The following is a 15,847-nucleotide window of genomic DNA, read 5'->3' as shown; positions in this document are numbered from 1 at the left end:
AATAGTTTGTGGCTCAATAACATGATGGAATGTTGTGTTGAAAATAATGTAATTATAAACATTTTAAAATCATGAAAAATGTTTACAATCTAATTCACAACGCAAGTAGAATAATATGGTCAGAACTACTGTTCTGTATATGTGAGTGTGTGTATACATAGAAATAAGCTTCAGAATGTAATACACAAACGCTTTGTAATTGTTATTTTGTGTGGCTTAAGGAAGGGAGGAAAGAACATTCATTTGACTGGTTAATAATTTCTTTTGAGCCTCCAAAAGAAAAAGAGGGGGATGGAAAATATTCAGAGGGCCAAATATCAAATACTTAGATTTCTTCCTTTGGCATTATAAAATATTTCTTCATCAGAGCCAGGACACACAAATATTCACTTGTAAGAGATGACAATAATTCTTTCACCCTGAGACACCTCTGGAGTCTGGGTTTCTCTTCTCACTCAGCGCATGGGCGACTGCGCACCTCAGTCCCCTGCACCTTCCACCCTCCCTTGTTCTTGATACTGGAGCTTGGTTGTCAAACCTGGTAGCCCAAGCATTTTAAACCACCAGAAGCAAGCAGGATACAATCAGGTAAATGACCAGCTTTGTTGGCAGAGTGTTGGGGAGGATGAAAAGAGAATTGAGATACTCACTGGAAAATGCAGTGAAGATTGGACTAGAGATGATTACATATTTTATGTTGGTTTCAAAATGTTTTCCCCCAATTAACTTCCAATCTATCAGCATAGCCTGCGGTTCTACCTCCAGATTACCCCAAAATCCTACTACTTTCCTTCTTCTTCACTTTAGTTACCCTACTCAGGCCGTCACTAGTTTGGACCTGCATGTTATGGCAGCTCCCTAACTAATCACGGTCTGCCTGCACCTGCCCCTCACACAGCCTTATCTTCACAGAGCAACCTGAGTGAGTGCTGTAAAATGTGAGCCAGAACACATCATTCCTCTTAAAATTCTCTAAAGCACTTATTTTGATATACAGAACCTCAGTGTCCAGTTTTTCTAGCCCCCTTTTTATCCATCTGGCCATCTCTTTTTCTACTTGCCCTCTCAGTCAGCAAGCTTCAGCTACACCGTCCTTGTATCTGTCCCTGGAACCCTCCAAACTCATTTTTGCCTCAGCCCTTTACATGTGCTGCCCCTTCTTCTTGGAATGTTCCTTCCATGGATCTTTGCATGATGGCCCTGTGTCATTAGTCCAGACGTCACAGCCTCAGAGAGGCTTCCTGGCCATCATACTCAAGTCTTCTCCTCACCAGTTTATCTCATCTGCTTTATTTTTGTCATAGCACTTACTGTAATCTGAAAATCTGAAACTATTTTATTCATTTACCTGCCCCTCAGACCCCCATTAAAATGTAAATTCTAAGATGGAATGCACATTTTTGCTCACTGCCTTCTTAAATAGTGCTTGGCACATCCTAGAGGCTGCAAAAATCTGTTGAATAAACAAGTACATAGACTCTGTTATTATATGGTTGTACAAGCTATAAATTGAGGTTCTTTCTAACTCCAATATACTATTTTTTTGGTGTTGAAGGCATTATTAAAATTGTTATATATTGTAGGTCATGTGCTATTGCTTTTTCCTTCCCAACCCTTCCCCATTAATAGTGGTGGCATTATTATACCCTTCTCTCTACTTTGTTCTTCTTACTGGCCCTGGAGGTGCTAAATAACAAAAATGAAGCCGGCTGAGACATGAGATAGTTGAATCTGAAACTTGGACCTTCTCAAGACTCTGGCTCTGAAACTAGTAGACTGAAACCCACCACCTAGACCTCTCTGCAGATTTCTATTAAATTATTTGCAGGAAGAGTGATTTTTGCTGTAAACAAGGCAAACCAATGGTGTAGGTAACTGCCTTCTGATTGCTTAGAGTTCAAGGTGGAAACAGTAGTTAACCAAAAAGTTAACAACACAGACGTAAAACTACATACTTCTTAGCATTTGTTGAGTAAATGAATCAGAAAGGAAATAAAGAAGTTTATCTATTAAAAGATCAATTTAACGAGTGCTTATCAATCTAATCAGGCTAGCTTAAAAAAAGAAAGGTAACAAATGAGTGACTACAAGTCATATTGAAATTTATGTACTTCTAAGCAGCTCTCCATAAAATATACTTTGACTTTTCAGTTAGAGATACGGCCACACATCCGGGGACCTAGGCCTCCTGTTGCAGGAAAGTCGTTTCAATGAAAAACAACAACAACAACAAACAAACAGTATTTGTAATGATTCCTTGTCTTGGAATATCCTAACAGGTAATCTGTATATGCAAAATGTAGGCATGTATTGCTACTATAAAGTTTAATGGTTTAATATGAATGTGACTGGGGAGTCAATATATGTTAAATGAAAACAAATATGATCTAGCTGTTAAACTTTGTTTTCTGTGCATCTTTAGTTACCCATAATATTTGAGGAATCCTGTTTTCTAGATTAATAAAATAAATTTCCAGATACAGAAGCCCAACATCATTTCAGCCATATTTGCTGGACATAATTCTGAAGTTTAATTGCACTTTGTCTACTGAAGCCGGAGGGACAGCTGTTCTCCAGCTTTCATTTCCAGTGAATTTCTGAAAATGTACCTAAACAACCAAATAATAAGTTTGTATGTCAGGGGAAGGGAGGTTGAGTCTTCATTTTTGAAGAGCTAAATACACATAAAGTCCCTCAGTGTGGTTCCCGGGAGAGGGATTTGCTCCTTCTGGATTCTTGGTAGGCTGGGCTCCCCTACTCCAGACTGACATTTCTCATCCCTGACTCCCCAGCCACCTGCTTTCTTGTGGCTCACCCTTTCTCCCCAGTTTACACAGGAAACTAGGAGGTGGATCAGGAAGCTTCTAAACTCTCTACCCCTCTCTTAGGAGGGAACCTGTGGGGGTGATTTTGGGAAGCTACATCTTTATGATCCAGCAGGTCAGAGTATGGTCTACCATTCCACCTGAGCACCTGTAGAAACATACAGCTTTGTCCTCCACCCCAGAGGTGCTAAATCGGTAGTTTACATTTTCATGCTATACCCAGTTGACCCCTTATGCTGTCAGCACCTCTTCCAACTCCTGCATAGTTCCAGCAGGTTGGCTGTTCATGCCAAGACTACAGGGCAGAAGGAGGAAAAGAGGGAGTTCTCTTGATGTCCTGCCAGACCTCCACCGTTGGCAGCTGGGAACTTGCAGGTGGCATCCATAAGGAGGACCTAGGGGGAGGGGCTAGTGGAGCCGGGGCTGATAGCTTGCTGCTGCTGTCATCTGTGCCAGGGGGCTGTCGAACCCTTCTTCAGGCACTTATTCGTTGTCCTCCTCACTCAGCCGTGTTCTGAGGGCCTGCTGGGGTTACCATGACTCAGCTTTCCACCATCTGGGACATTTGGGTTCATGTAGTTAGAGCTGCTCTTCCCTCGTGCCTCCTCTTTTCTGCTGTCCTTTCAGACTAGGGATCATCCTCCTGCTTCTGGGAGACAGCGTGTCAAGAGCAGGGGAAGGAAGATTTCTACCCTTTGGAGGTTGTCCTTATTTCCTGTTGTGTAACTTTGCAGAGAACCTCAGGTTGCCAGGGGAGACCAGATAAACAGACGTTCAATTATGAGGAAAATCAAATGTGTTGAAGAGGTGGGAGGGGTTGACCGTATTCAAATGAATGGCGTTTTTTTCCCCTTGGTCCATGAGTTAGAGAGATTTTTTTGGTTACTTGCTGCTTTATGGATATAAGAGCCAAGGATATTTAAGTAGATCTTTAATAATGAATCAGTTCCCTGCATAACTTTCTGTCTAAACAGTCCTTACTGGGGAAGAGTGAGTTGTCACTGCTTGTTACTGGGAGTGGGGTTCCAAGTGGTGGAGTTAGTAAGAAGGAATTGGGGCTCCTTGGGAACAGAGGTGGTTTCAGGGATAGGGTAGAGAACAGTATTTTTTCAGAAGCTTGTAGTAGACCTATTTCTAGTGTCCATCCAGGTGTCTGGGATAATTATATTGTAGAGACTATTAATACTAATACAGTCAAACTATAATTCAGTACTTACAGAACAGGCATGCTCATTTATTAGCATTGATTTGCATGTATTATCTCAATATTTATAAACTATCCTGTGAGGTAGATATAGTTGCTATTCCTTTTTTGTAACCCAGGAAACTGAGGTACAAATGCACAAGTAGCTTGCCTCTGATCACACATCTGGTAGGGTTGTCTGGTCTCAGGCACCCTCACCCCTCAACAAATACAACATGAGCAAGAGTAAGCATAGTGGACCTGAGCTGGGTTTAGAAGTTCAGAGTGTTAGATATTAAAAAGGGTCATATTAGAAATTCTCAGTGAAACAAGAATTAAGGGTAAATAGCCTGGCTTGTGTTAGGTAGAACTTTGAGTATGTGCTAACCTCTTGTTGGAGCTGATGGACATGATACTTCCTTGGCTCCTTATTAAACGATTGTCTTTGAGCTCTGCATAGACCTTTCTAGACTCTGCTTGTATATCAGATTTGGCCCTCAGTAAACCTTATTCCTCCTTTGCCTTTGTTAAGCTAAGCTTTGCTAATGGGGGCCCTGGGTGGATTCTGGGAGCCTGGAAGAGGGAGGAGAGCCACACTTCATCCTGTTTGCTGTGTGTCAGTTTCACTCCAGAAAGGGTCTGTCACTGTACCTGCGATGGTTAGTTCTAGTTTCCATCTTCTTTCTACATCTCGGGATTACTCCTGGCTTCCTTCAGTGATGCTCTCTTCAGCCAGTCCTCAGCAGTTCGAGTCCCAAACCCACATGACCCTGATTGAAGGTCCTCAGGTGTTAGCCCCTACTTCTTATAGCTGAGTCCCATAGACTCAGAGGTCTCTCCCTTAAACTGTGAGTTGCAATAATCCTGCCTCCTCCCTTTGATTCTCCCCACCCTCGGGTGACTGTGTATTACTCATGCCCTTTCTGTTCTCTACCACCTTTACAACCATTTCTACATATCGGATACTGTCTGCTGCAAAGCCTATTATTGTTTCTTTTATCCTAACTGGCCTCTGACTAATAGATTTTCCCAAGTCCAGAGTTTCCTGGCAGGGGAGGGAGAGAGAGAATCTAATACCCAGAATCTGAGTTCTTAAACTTAATAGTGTAGGGAAATTGTTAGAGAAGCTTATTTAAATGCTTATTCCAGCATGCCAGTTGCAAATATTTCAATTAAATAGCTTGGATTTGGGCTAAAGAATCTGCTTCTTTTTTTACTTTTTTTTTTAATATTTTTTTTAATTTTTTACATCATTGTTCATTTTAAAACAATATTTGCTTCCTCCCCCCACCCGCTTCAGGTGTAGTCCCCATAGAATTTCCTTCACCGGTGCGTCTGTGCACCATCACCTCAGTCCCCTGTGCTTCTTAATAGACACATTAGTGTTTCTGATGTAGTTACCTTGGCTTAGAAACTTTGTACAGAACAATCTCTCTAAATCATGGAGAGTTTTTTTTAGGTCTGGGGTTGTTGTTCTTGGGGTGTCGGAAAAAAAACTTATCAAATTTTTTAATAGGATGGAGGCTATGGATATTCTAATCTTTGACTAAAAGCTAACAAGTTTCAACATTGCTCCTGGAGGCTGAACATCCAACCCTTGATCAGCCCAGAAAGCTCTGATGTAGTTAACTGGAGAAAGGAGCTTTCCTCACTAATTGTGCATTGTCTACTTCTCAGGCCTTCCACCTCCAGGTTTGGGAGTGCCCATCCAGAGGGACATCTTTTTATAAATTCATACAAGGCAACATGCATGCAGGTGGATTAAGGTTGAGGCAGCAAGAAGTCTGAGACCACCTCCATATCCTGTGAAAATACTACGTTAGAACCAGGACACGTGGGTCCTTTGGACTTTGCCAGTGGGTGTATCTCTTTATCTGTATGAATAGCAATGGACATTCCTTTGTGGAATGCTGGCTTCTATTTGGCTGATTTAATCAGAGAAATGAGTGGGTTTTGTGGGAGGACTTGGACTGCCCCCTCCGAGCAAAACAGGAAGTTTTTTAATTCTTCCAGATCATGGTACTTTGACTTTGCAGGGGGCAAGGACTTCAAAGTGACCTTTAACTGAATATAAAAATCAGATGTGCTCTTAGGAATGTCTCTCTCCCCTGCAGTCCAGAGCCTGATGCTCTGTTTCCTGACACGGGTTTGGAGGACTGTCCTCAGCTCCTGTCTCTCACCTCTTCACATTGTTATGTGTTTTATATCACCTTTGTATACTCAAGTAGAATCATCGAAAGCCCTGCTTTGTATTAACCTGCCCCATTTTTATGTGGCTCTTAAATGCTGAGCCGTGACCCGGGGATTCAATTTTTGAAAATCAAGGTTCCCAACTCTTCAGTATGAGCTTTCCTGTGACACTTAACTCCAGAATTGAAACAGATGTTCTGCAAGTCAGAAATGCCTTCAGGCAGGCAGCCTCCCTTGGTTCTTTCCTTGCAGTTAACTGCCACATCCCGCAACTGCCTTCTTGAAAATGCAGTGAGCAGTGCACAGATAACATATAGAGTGAAAGTGCTCTTCCTCCTTGGCTTGTAGGTTACATTGCCTGCCAGGGCCTTCACTCCTCTCTGTAGACCCAGCATCTCACACAGTCCCATGGCCTAGTGTATAGGTGGCCTTGTACAGTGGTGGGTTGACGTGATTTCACACTCTCTGCACACACTTATTAAGGGCTCCGTTGTGCTAGACAAGGCCTTGGGGAAGGCTGATTCTAAAAGTAGTAAGACTCAGGGCAAATGCCCCATGAGTGTGCTAGGGGGAGGCACCTTCTCGGTTCATGGGAGCAGGGAGGACGTGGCTCTGCCTGGGGCTGCCAAAGAAAGCAGGTGATTCATGGCCAATCCTCTGACTGCTGGTCAGTCCTCCCCTTATCCTGCCATCTTTCTCCAAAAAAAAAAAAAAAAAGTACATTCACAGAGAAATTATATGCTTTGTTCCTGGTTACTTGGTCATTATCAGCATTAGTATCAAATCCTAATACAGTTTCAGCTTTGACAAATCTAACCTCTGAGTGCTCTTCACACTAATTGTTAATTTTTTTAAACTGGCAAGTCATCATATTCACAGATTGATTCTTTGTTATGTTTCATTAAGAAAACAAAAATGTCTAAGAATTCATCCCTATATCAATCACATTGAAGCAGAAATTAGAATCTGCCCCTAACTGCCTTCCCACATACATTCCACTCTCTCTTCTGGTGCCAGCATTTACTCCTGTGCACCCTAATAATTTGCACTAGTGATTTTCTGTTACATGAATCCAATCCACATACCTTCTGAGTTTATTAAGTGTACCATCCTATTTTAAGTGTGTGTTTGTGTTGTGTGTGTGTTTAGTTGTTACTTTTGATGTAACTTGAGGTCCAAGGTGAGCTTATTGACATTCATTCCAGTTTGATTCCACACACCACTTTCCTCTATCTCTTTTAAAATCAGAACCCCAGGCTACATTTTGTTTTTCTGTGGTATTATCAGATGGCTCTTGCTGAGTTACAGACAAGCACTGCTTTTCTTTGGTGAGGTCTGTGACCTCAGTAGGTTCCAACAAGTAGGTTCCATGCCTTCCCAGGTAAGGTAGTTTTTCCATGTCAGTGGTGAAATCTAAGTACACGCATTGAGTGGCCATCTTACCCTGGCCTTTGTTTATTATCATTACATTTTTTTTTTTTTTGCAGTAAATTCTAAATCTGCTCCTACAACCCTAGAAAGAGACTTTAGCTCGTTCTTTTTTTAAAAAAACTTTCGATGGGGACAACCAGCTTGGCTGTCACATGAGCAGGTCACCCAGAAGAGTTACCTGCTGTGTCTGGCCGGGTGTGTCCACACAGTCTGTATACATTGATCCAGAGAGGCCAGTAGTAGAATCTTTGTTGTCAAGGAAATCATATAACTCATCGAATGTAACACTTTCTCACAGTTTTTGTTGCTTTTCACTCAAGAATTTGCTGTGCACATGATTCTCTCACACACAGGGCACTGAAAGACAAAAATAGCTTCCCTAGTTTCTACTTTGTATGAAATGATACAATGAAGTGGACAGCAACAGAGCATGAGTTCATTTCCATATTCTCTTGAACCATAGGAAATGTGACCATTTTTTATTTAGAAGAATGGCAACTTCACATGTGTAATTTAATAAATAATTTAAATCTTGCAACCAAAAGGCAGTGACATAGGGAGGCAAAATGTGGCCTGTGGTGAGCTTCACTGTGACTTACAATAGTACTTTCATATTTTTAGAAGATGAATTGCTAACCTTATCGTATTGGGGGAGTCACACAAATTTCTGGATTTTCAGCTTTTCGGTAAAAATCAGACTCTTGCCATGCTATGTCAGTCATCTCCCATGGAGATAATGGACTGTGGCAGAGTGGCAGCTGCGCCCCTGCTGAGCTTGTGTGTGTGTGTGTGTGTGTGTGTGTGTGTGTGTGTATGTGTCCGTGTGTCCATTTACACCCTGGCCAGCTTTGGCCCTCAGGTGCCATGAATAGCGACTTCATGGGCTGTGAGGTTGGACACTTGATATAAATAGAGCGCATAGGGTAAAGAGAATTGGAAGAAATCATCTCCTGGATCAAAGCCATGCATTTTGTTTATTACACATTACAGCCAGCACCTCTAAAAAGAAAGCCTGAAATACAGCTCTGGGCTCTATGCAGTGAGAAAGAACAAGTAAGCATAATTAAGGAGGCCATTCATGTACTAGGAGATGGGCAAACTCCTGTGGAAGCTTTGGCACAGTGCTCCTCATTTAGTAGGATGTGATGACAGATCCTTCCCTGGCTACCACTCATGTCAGAGGCCAATGTAATAACTTTCATTTATTTGTTTTGTAAATCTTGACATTTATAGGAAAGGGTAACTAGACAATTGACCCTATCTTAACTTAAACTAAAGAAAAGTTCCTGTGAGCTAATACATAATTTTAAGAGTCCCAGATTTTTATTGCTGTGTTGTTCATATTGGGGGTGGGAGGCGAGGAACTGGAAATAAAGAGAATACTCATGAGTGGAAAAAAGGTTGAATAAGTTATTCAACAATAAGTTATTGTACATCAACATCATGAAATGTAGCATTAAAATGTCAAATTGGCAGCATGCCAGTTGACCTGGAGGGATTTCCCTGAAGAGTAATAGTAGCTAACCATTTAATTAGTGCTTCCTATGTGCTAGACCCAGTTCCAGGGGCTTTCCATACATAAACTCATTTGTTCCTCATAGCTACCTTATGAGCATGGTGCAATTGCTGTGGTATTGAAGAAATTGAGGCATGGAGAAGTTAAGTAAGTCATCCAGGAATAAGCAGTTAGTATGTGGTAGGACTAGAATATGAATGCATCCATTCTGGAGAGACAAAGATTTAAAAAACAAATTTTTTTTTTTAAGGTTTGAAATCAAAGAAGAACATGAGCACAAAATTTAGCAATAGAGTACTAACACATAGCTGTTGCTGAAGGCTCTGGGTTATTTTCTTATATTTTAGGTTCTTTGACTTAGCATGCTATGTCAGACCTTGGAAATCATTTAGTCTTTTGGTTTCCAAATTAGCCCTCTTCTTCCCCACTTTTAAGCCAACTGAATCTTCCTGGTAAGAAAAGTGAAACTTAGTATTGACCCAGAGCTGTGCTGCTAGCTCTCAGCTCCCCTGGGTGACAGATAAACTGCAAATATAATCTTCATGTCACAGATGGAGAAATGAGGCCCAGCACAAAAGCCAAACACATTATGTTATTAAGGCTCACAGGTAGAGTTTATTATACTTATTAAGAAAACAGAGGTTTAGATAGAAATTGGGCCCAGTGTCACAAAGGGAGGACCAGGCTTGGTTTGAATTCCAGCCTAAACTACTTTTCAGGGATCTTACTAGCATTGGACAAGGGAACTATAGGGATCTAGTAGAGACTCTTCAGTTGAATCTTGCCTCTTGTTGGTTTTTTTTTTTTTAAAGATTTATTTATGCAGGGTATAGGCCAGAGATGCGGGGGGTGAGAGGACTCACCAGAGACAGAGTGGGGAACAGAACAGGTAGACTGAATGAAATACACTGCTGAGGGGAGTAGCAGGTGGGTTGCTCCCTGGCTGGCTGGGGATCAAGCTCATGCTGCAGAGGCTGTGGATTGCTTCATAGTGCATTGCTTAAGCCCTTGCTCCACCAGGGAGGGCCTTGCCTCTTATTGTTGTTGACTTAATTAGGAAGGTAGGCGACATTCTAATTTGTATGTCATAATTTACCACAAGTGATAGTGGGAGAATGACTTAGAATACACAATAAAAGGCTTTTGTATTCGTCCTTTGGGCGGCCATAATAAAATGCCATGGATTGGGTACCATAGCAACACAAATTTATTTCTTGCAATTTAGGAGGCTGGGAAGTGCAGATCAAGGTGCTGGTCAGTTCAATTTTTGGTGAGAACTCTCCCTCCTTCTCTCATCTAATAAAAGGCGGGGCTTGATGGTCATTAAAACTCCCGGCACCTCTCATGTTGTGTTTGATCTTTCCTGTTGTTGAAGGAAATCTTTGGATTCAAGGCAGAATCTCTCACTTTGTCCAATGAATGCTTAAAGCCCTTCATGCTGTAACCATAATCTCAGGTCATGAAGTTTCATATTTATTCTCTAGAGATGGGAAGCTGCCAGTTGTTCTTTAGTCAGCTCAAGTTGTAAAGCAATAACAACTCCTAGTTGTAAAGTTCTAATAAAGCACTTTCTCTATCACTCCCTCTCTATCTTTAGAAGTCTTGCCTGTGTCCATTTTTTTACATGTGTCCATGGAAGTCAGGAGATTTTTATATTCAAGGACTTAGTTTATCATGAGAGGTAGCTCTGTATTACATGCATGTGTTTTATCCTTTCTGGGAATTTTTTTTTCAGTTACTCTGATTTGGGAATACTCTGGAATATAGATGAAGGGTTAGGGGAGATTTACAAGTAGCGAGCTGAGCATGGCTACTCATCAGCAACTGGTTAAAGATGTTTGTTGATTTCTCTGCTGGGTACCAGGCCTAGTGCTAACTAGCTACCTGCTACTTTCTCTGTGGTTCCCTTAAGTGATGGTCTCTTGTTCTGGAGACCTTGACTGGAAAGTACACTTTGCTATCAGCAGGCCTCTTTGTAGTGTTTGGCTCTGTTATCTGGAGCATTCTGGGTTTAACTCAACACGCTGTGATCCACAGTGCTGGTGAGGCCAATGCTGGGGGACTTGGAGTAGCCTCTGATGGAGCAAACTGCGAGATTAGGGAGCGGACGGGCCTTCGAAACACCCTCTGACAACAGCACTCTCATCTCAAACTGAACTCTGAAGAGATTGAGGCTTACTTGAATCTTCCCTCTAGGTTGTTTCTCTTCTGTTCATCCATCTAGGACAAAAGGCATTATATTCCTAGCAGGACAAACCAAATGAGGAAGGGAAGGATGTGCGCTGGCTCATGCATGTACAAAAATGCTTGGACCTTGAGGTCTGGCCGCCCTGACTCAGGGCCCAGCCTGGTGTTTTCTGGCTGTGTGGGCAAGTTTTTCAAGTTCCAGTTTTCTCACATATAAAATGAGGCTAATGATTAAAAAACACACAAGCCTGTTATAAGAATTCATTAATAAAGTGCTTACTGTACAGTGTGGAATTTCTTCTCCAGTGAACACAGATTGGACAACCTGGGACTGGGATTCTGGAGGTTGGAGACCTGGTACTGGAGCATTAGGGTGATCTGCTCATGTCACCAGGCTGCTGATGGGACGATAGGGCTGAAGAAAGGACAGGCCTTCTGCTCTAAAGACACCCGTCTGGGCACTTCTTTTGGGGGGTGGGTGGGAAAGTCTTGATTTGCACTATAAATGTCATGCCTTCCTGTCCCATACATAAGGAAGCCTGTATAGATCACTCCTCCTTATGGCCAAAAGATGGTCCCCTGCCCCTTTTTGATGATGTTTGATGAGTCATTTGGGAAGTAGCACTGGAAGATAGACTTTATGGAGAAAGGTAGATTATCATATCTAGTCCCCTTCTGCACCGTCCTGACGGTCTTGCAGCAGTGGAGGATTTATGTGACTAGAATAAAATTTTTGGTATTATTTGCAAAATTGAGATGCTCTAACCTAGAGGTCTTTTTGCCCCTATGGAATATAAATTGGATTAGGAGCTCTTTGTGCTCTGCCACAAATCATTACATGTCTACATTTTGCTCTTATGAAATATGGATAATGACATGACTCCGTCTCCTAGGAATTTGAGTGCATTAGCTAATGATCATGAAACCTTAGAAATAGGAAATTCATATGAATGCCGAGAGCTTTGCATCATTTTGCTTGGCATCCTTGAAAGTTGTTCTTTCAATATGAGAATACCGGGTTGATTCCTGTTCTTTTAATTGTAGAGCAAGCTCAGAAGCAAAAAGCTCAAAGAGTGCTCAAAGCAGATCAGTTGTCACAGTGTTTCATGGAAGCCCTCAAGTAGTTCAGGCTGGAGTGGTTTGGCTTGGACTGAAGTGGAAGAAGAACTTAAGATATTTTACTGGCACTGAAGTTGGAAAATATCAGGATCTGAGGGTAATCCTGCCAGATGATCCTGCAGGGTTGTGTTGAGATGCTCCTGTCCCTCATCCCTGTGTCCTCTGCTATGTCGTTCATTCTGAGAGACAGTGAACACACTCTACTGGAATGGGCTTTTTTGATGGGGGTCCCCTTACTGGATTGTCCTTCTGTGGAGGACAGATTCTTTGCATCCTCTAGCAAATTCTAGTTTTTCCTTTTTCTTTCCAGATAATTATTTTAATACCTAAATTCTTTAAAAAGATGTCAAATGGAACAAAAGAAAAGCAAATGACCTTGATCTTAAATATAAGACTTTAAAAGAAATAGGTCTTTACTTATAAAGAGGATCATGCATAGTTCCAGCCTGTGTGCCATTTGATAACCCACGTTGTTTTGATTTCATTTCAGGCAGTGGCGCTACGGCTGTAGTTCAGGCAGCTCTGTGCAAACCCAGGCAAGAACGTGTAGCAATAAAGCGGATCAACTTGGAAAAATGCCAGACCAGTATGGATGAGCTATTAGTAAGTAAAAGTCACTGTGTCTTCTGATTACTTTTCCTAACTGATGGGTATGTGGAGATGGGTGAGAGAAAGAGGAGTCGAAAGAGCAAAGGCAACTTGGTGTTATCTCCTTTTCTGATACACACATTTCTTGGAAAGTGTTTTCCTCCCCTGATTAATTGTAACATATCTTATGATTGCATTGTATAATGTATAATTTACCTTGCTTCAACAAATAGTACTTTGCTCAATTCTCATAACCACCAGGTGCTGATGGTCTCAGTGTTGACACTGTTTCATAAAACGAGGGAACAGACTCAGATGACCTGAGGTCATGTGATACTGCTGAGCTTCTGGCCTCAGTCTAGAATTGTGATACAAACAGGAATCTCTCCCAGTAATTTGTTGGTGATTTTGGCTTACATGAATTCAAGAATCATCCACGTATCTCAGGTATTCAAAATACTACAGCATAGTATGTATTTGGTTTGTAAGAGGAGTCGGTTTTTCGTACATCACAACTTGTAGTTCTTATCTAAATGAAGTATATTACATAAATAATTGGAATTTGCCAGTGTGACTATGACTGTAGTAGCATTAGTTGGTTGAGGGAACATTTGCTTTTGGCTTAACTGACTCATTATTAAATGAATAACTTGGCAAATGGTGATTAGTTGCCCAGCAAACTGTGAAGGGTCTGAGAATTTAATCTCATAAATATAGTTGTCGTTCTGCCTGCCAATTTTTTTTTTTTTTCCATTTGGTCATTTATTTGAGGATAATAGAAAACCGCATTGGAGGAGTTAACTGATTGGTTATCCCAACACTAATCCCAGTACAAATATTAGTCCAATGGCACCATACAAGCTACAAAGTATAATGACAGTTGGCTCCAAATGAAGAAGCCTTTTGTTATAGTCTACATTGGGAATGGAATGTCGTTAACAAGAGCTTTTTGTCTTTACTCAGAATATAGCTTTTATTTCAGGCTTAATTATAGTACACTATAGTATAAATTAAGTACAAGGATAAAAAGCTGTACTTTTCCAAATATCTTTGGCCTTACATTTTAAATTAAGCTACACAAGGCATAGATTTCACCAGAATCGAAGCAACAGATTATCAGCAAAACTCTGATTAATAGCAAGGGCTTCCATAATTTAATGTTACTTTCAAAAATTGGTGTATATGTAAGGCTTTACCCTCTTTAAAATTTCAGCTGTGCTTTGCTCTTACTGAAATTATTACTGCATTTTTCTGTTGCATGTTATCATGGTGACCTATAAGATTGTTCCTATGTCATCCAGCCAGTTTTCAAAGTCACTTTCCCTGAGTGGAAAAAGCTTTGAGCAAACTCTAGGGATAGTTGGGTCTAGCCTCTGCCACTAACTTGTTTATTAACTTTAGTCAAGTTACCTAACAGCTCTGCACTATATAAAAAGAGAGTTGAATTGGAATCTCTAGGATCCTTTTAGTAGTCCTTAAATTCTATTCCTATAGTAAGTAAATATATTTTTGAGTTTTTAACTCACGCACTGTTTGGAAATATCACTCAAGAATTGGGCCACAATAATTGTGTTTGATTGTGGTGCTCTGTTGGAGGTCTCACAACTATCTTTTTGCAACCAGCAGAAACTTTTTACAGAATTTGTATAAGACTTGTGCACATTTGTGTCTGACAGTTCAAGAACCAGCTTTTGGGTGTGGTCACTGTCTGTACCAAGTTCTTGGTACCCACAACCTCCAGGATTGCCTTCTGCTGGCTTTTTATCAGTTGTCAGCTGCCAGTGACATGTAAGGGTCTGAGAGGAAGTTAGCAGAGAGACTGTCACTCCAGGCCCTTTTGTCTGTTTCCCTGGGACACACCAGTGTCATTTGGAGGTATTCTGAATTCAGTCAGCAGTGTCAGTGTAAGGCCCACTGCTTTTATGACTTTGTGCTTGGCTGCATTAATCTTGGGGGTTATGCGTTTCTAATTAGCAGTTAATTTATTTCTCTCATTATTTTGTTCCCTGTAATGCCCATCTTGTGTTAATAGAGTATATAGCATGTATGCATAATTATGTTTTCCATTTAAAAGATATATTGATTTATTGCTTTGGTCTATCCTTCATGTAAAACTCTCAACCTTTTGATGTCTTGATGTTTCCAGAGATCCAGGGAAATGGCAGTGGTTCTTCAGGATGTACTACTCTTAGGTCCGTTCCAAGCAAAAAGAAATGGATTTACATTACAGTCTGCCTAATGTTGAGGCTTTTCTTTGTTTTGTTTATACATGCACTGGGTACAGTCAGAAGCGCAGGAGGGTGAGAGAATTCACCAGAGCCAGAGCAGGGAGCAGAGCAGGCAGAAGGACCGAAGTACACTGCTGAGGGGAGCAGCGGGCGGCAGGAGAGGTCTGCGCGCCATGTGGGACCCTCCTCCTGTGGCCGGGGAGCAGCCGGGGATCAAACCAGCGCCGCAGAGGCCGCGGACAGCTTCGCAACCCAGCGCTCAACCGCTGCGCCACCGGGGAGGCCCTGTTGAGGCTTTTGTGGCCTAGCTCTTGGTCCATGGGATTATGTAGAGGAAAGTCAAAAGTTATCCTTTTGACTTCTAATACTGCTGTTGCTCACACTTTTATTATTGTGGTGGGTTCACATTTTAGCAGTGTTTGAACATCCAGTATCCTAATAATCCTTTAATTCCATGTGTAGCATTATAAAAAGGCCAGAGCTCTGCATCATTTCATAAATTGTGTTAGGTGTTAACTGGAAACTGTTGCTGCTATAGGAAACAATGGCCACTGGAATTTTCATCTGGTGAGCGTCTTAA

At 41.4% G+C, this 15,847-nt stretch overlaps 1 protein-coding gene across 1 annotated transcript in view; it reads left to right on the top strand.

The window, feature by feature from the left end:
• STK39 (serine/threonine kinase 39) overlaps positions 1 to 15,847 on the top strand; it is a gene marked incomplete at both ends in the record, with an annotated part of 274,858 nt that overhangs the window by 44,028 nt on the left and 214,983 nt on the right. The window contains 1 exon segment of the mRNA XM_084231279.1: positions 12,946 to 13,054. Coding sequence (XP_084087405.1) covers positions 12,946 to 13,054 — 109 coding nt within the window.

This window comes from Talpa europaea, assembly GCF_964194135.1.
Source record: "Talpa europaea genome assembly, chromosome: 1".
NCBI lineage: Eukaryota > Metazoa > Chordata > Mammalia > Eulipotyphla > Talpidae > Talpa > Talpa europaea.
This window is presented reverse-complemented; position numbering and strand designations above follow the sequence as displayed.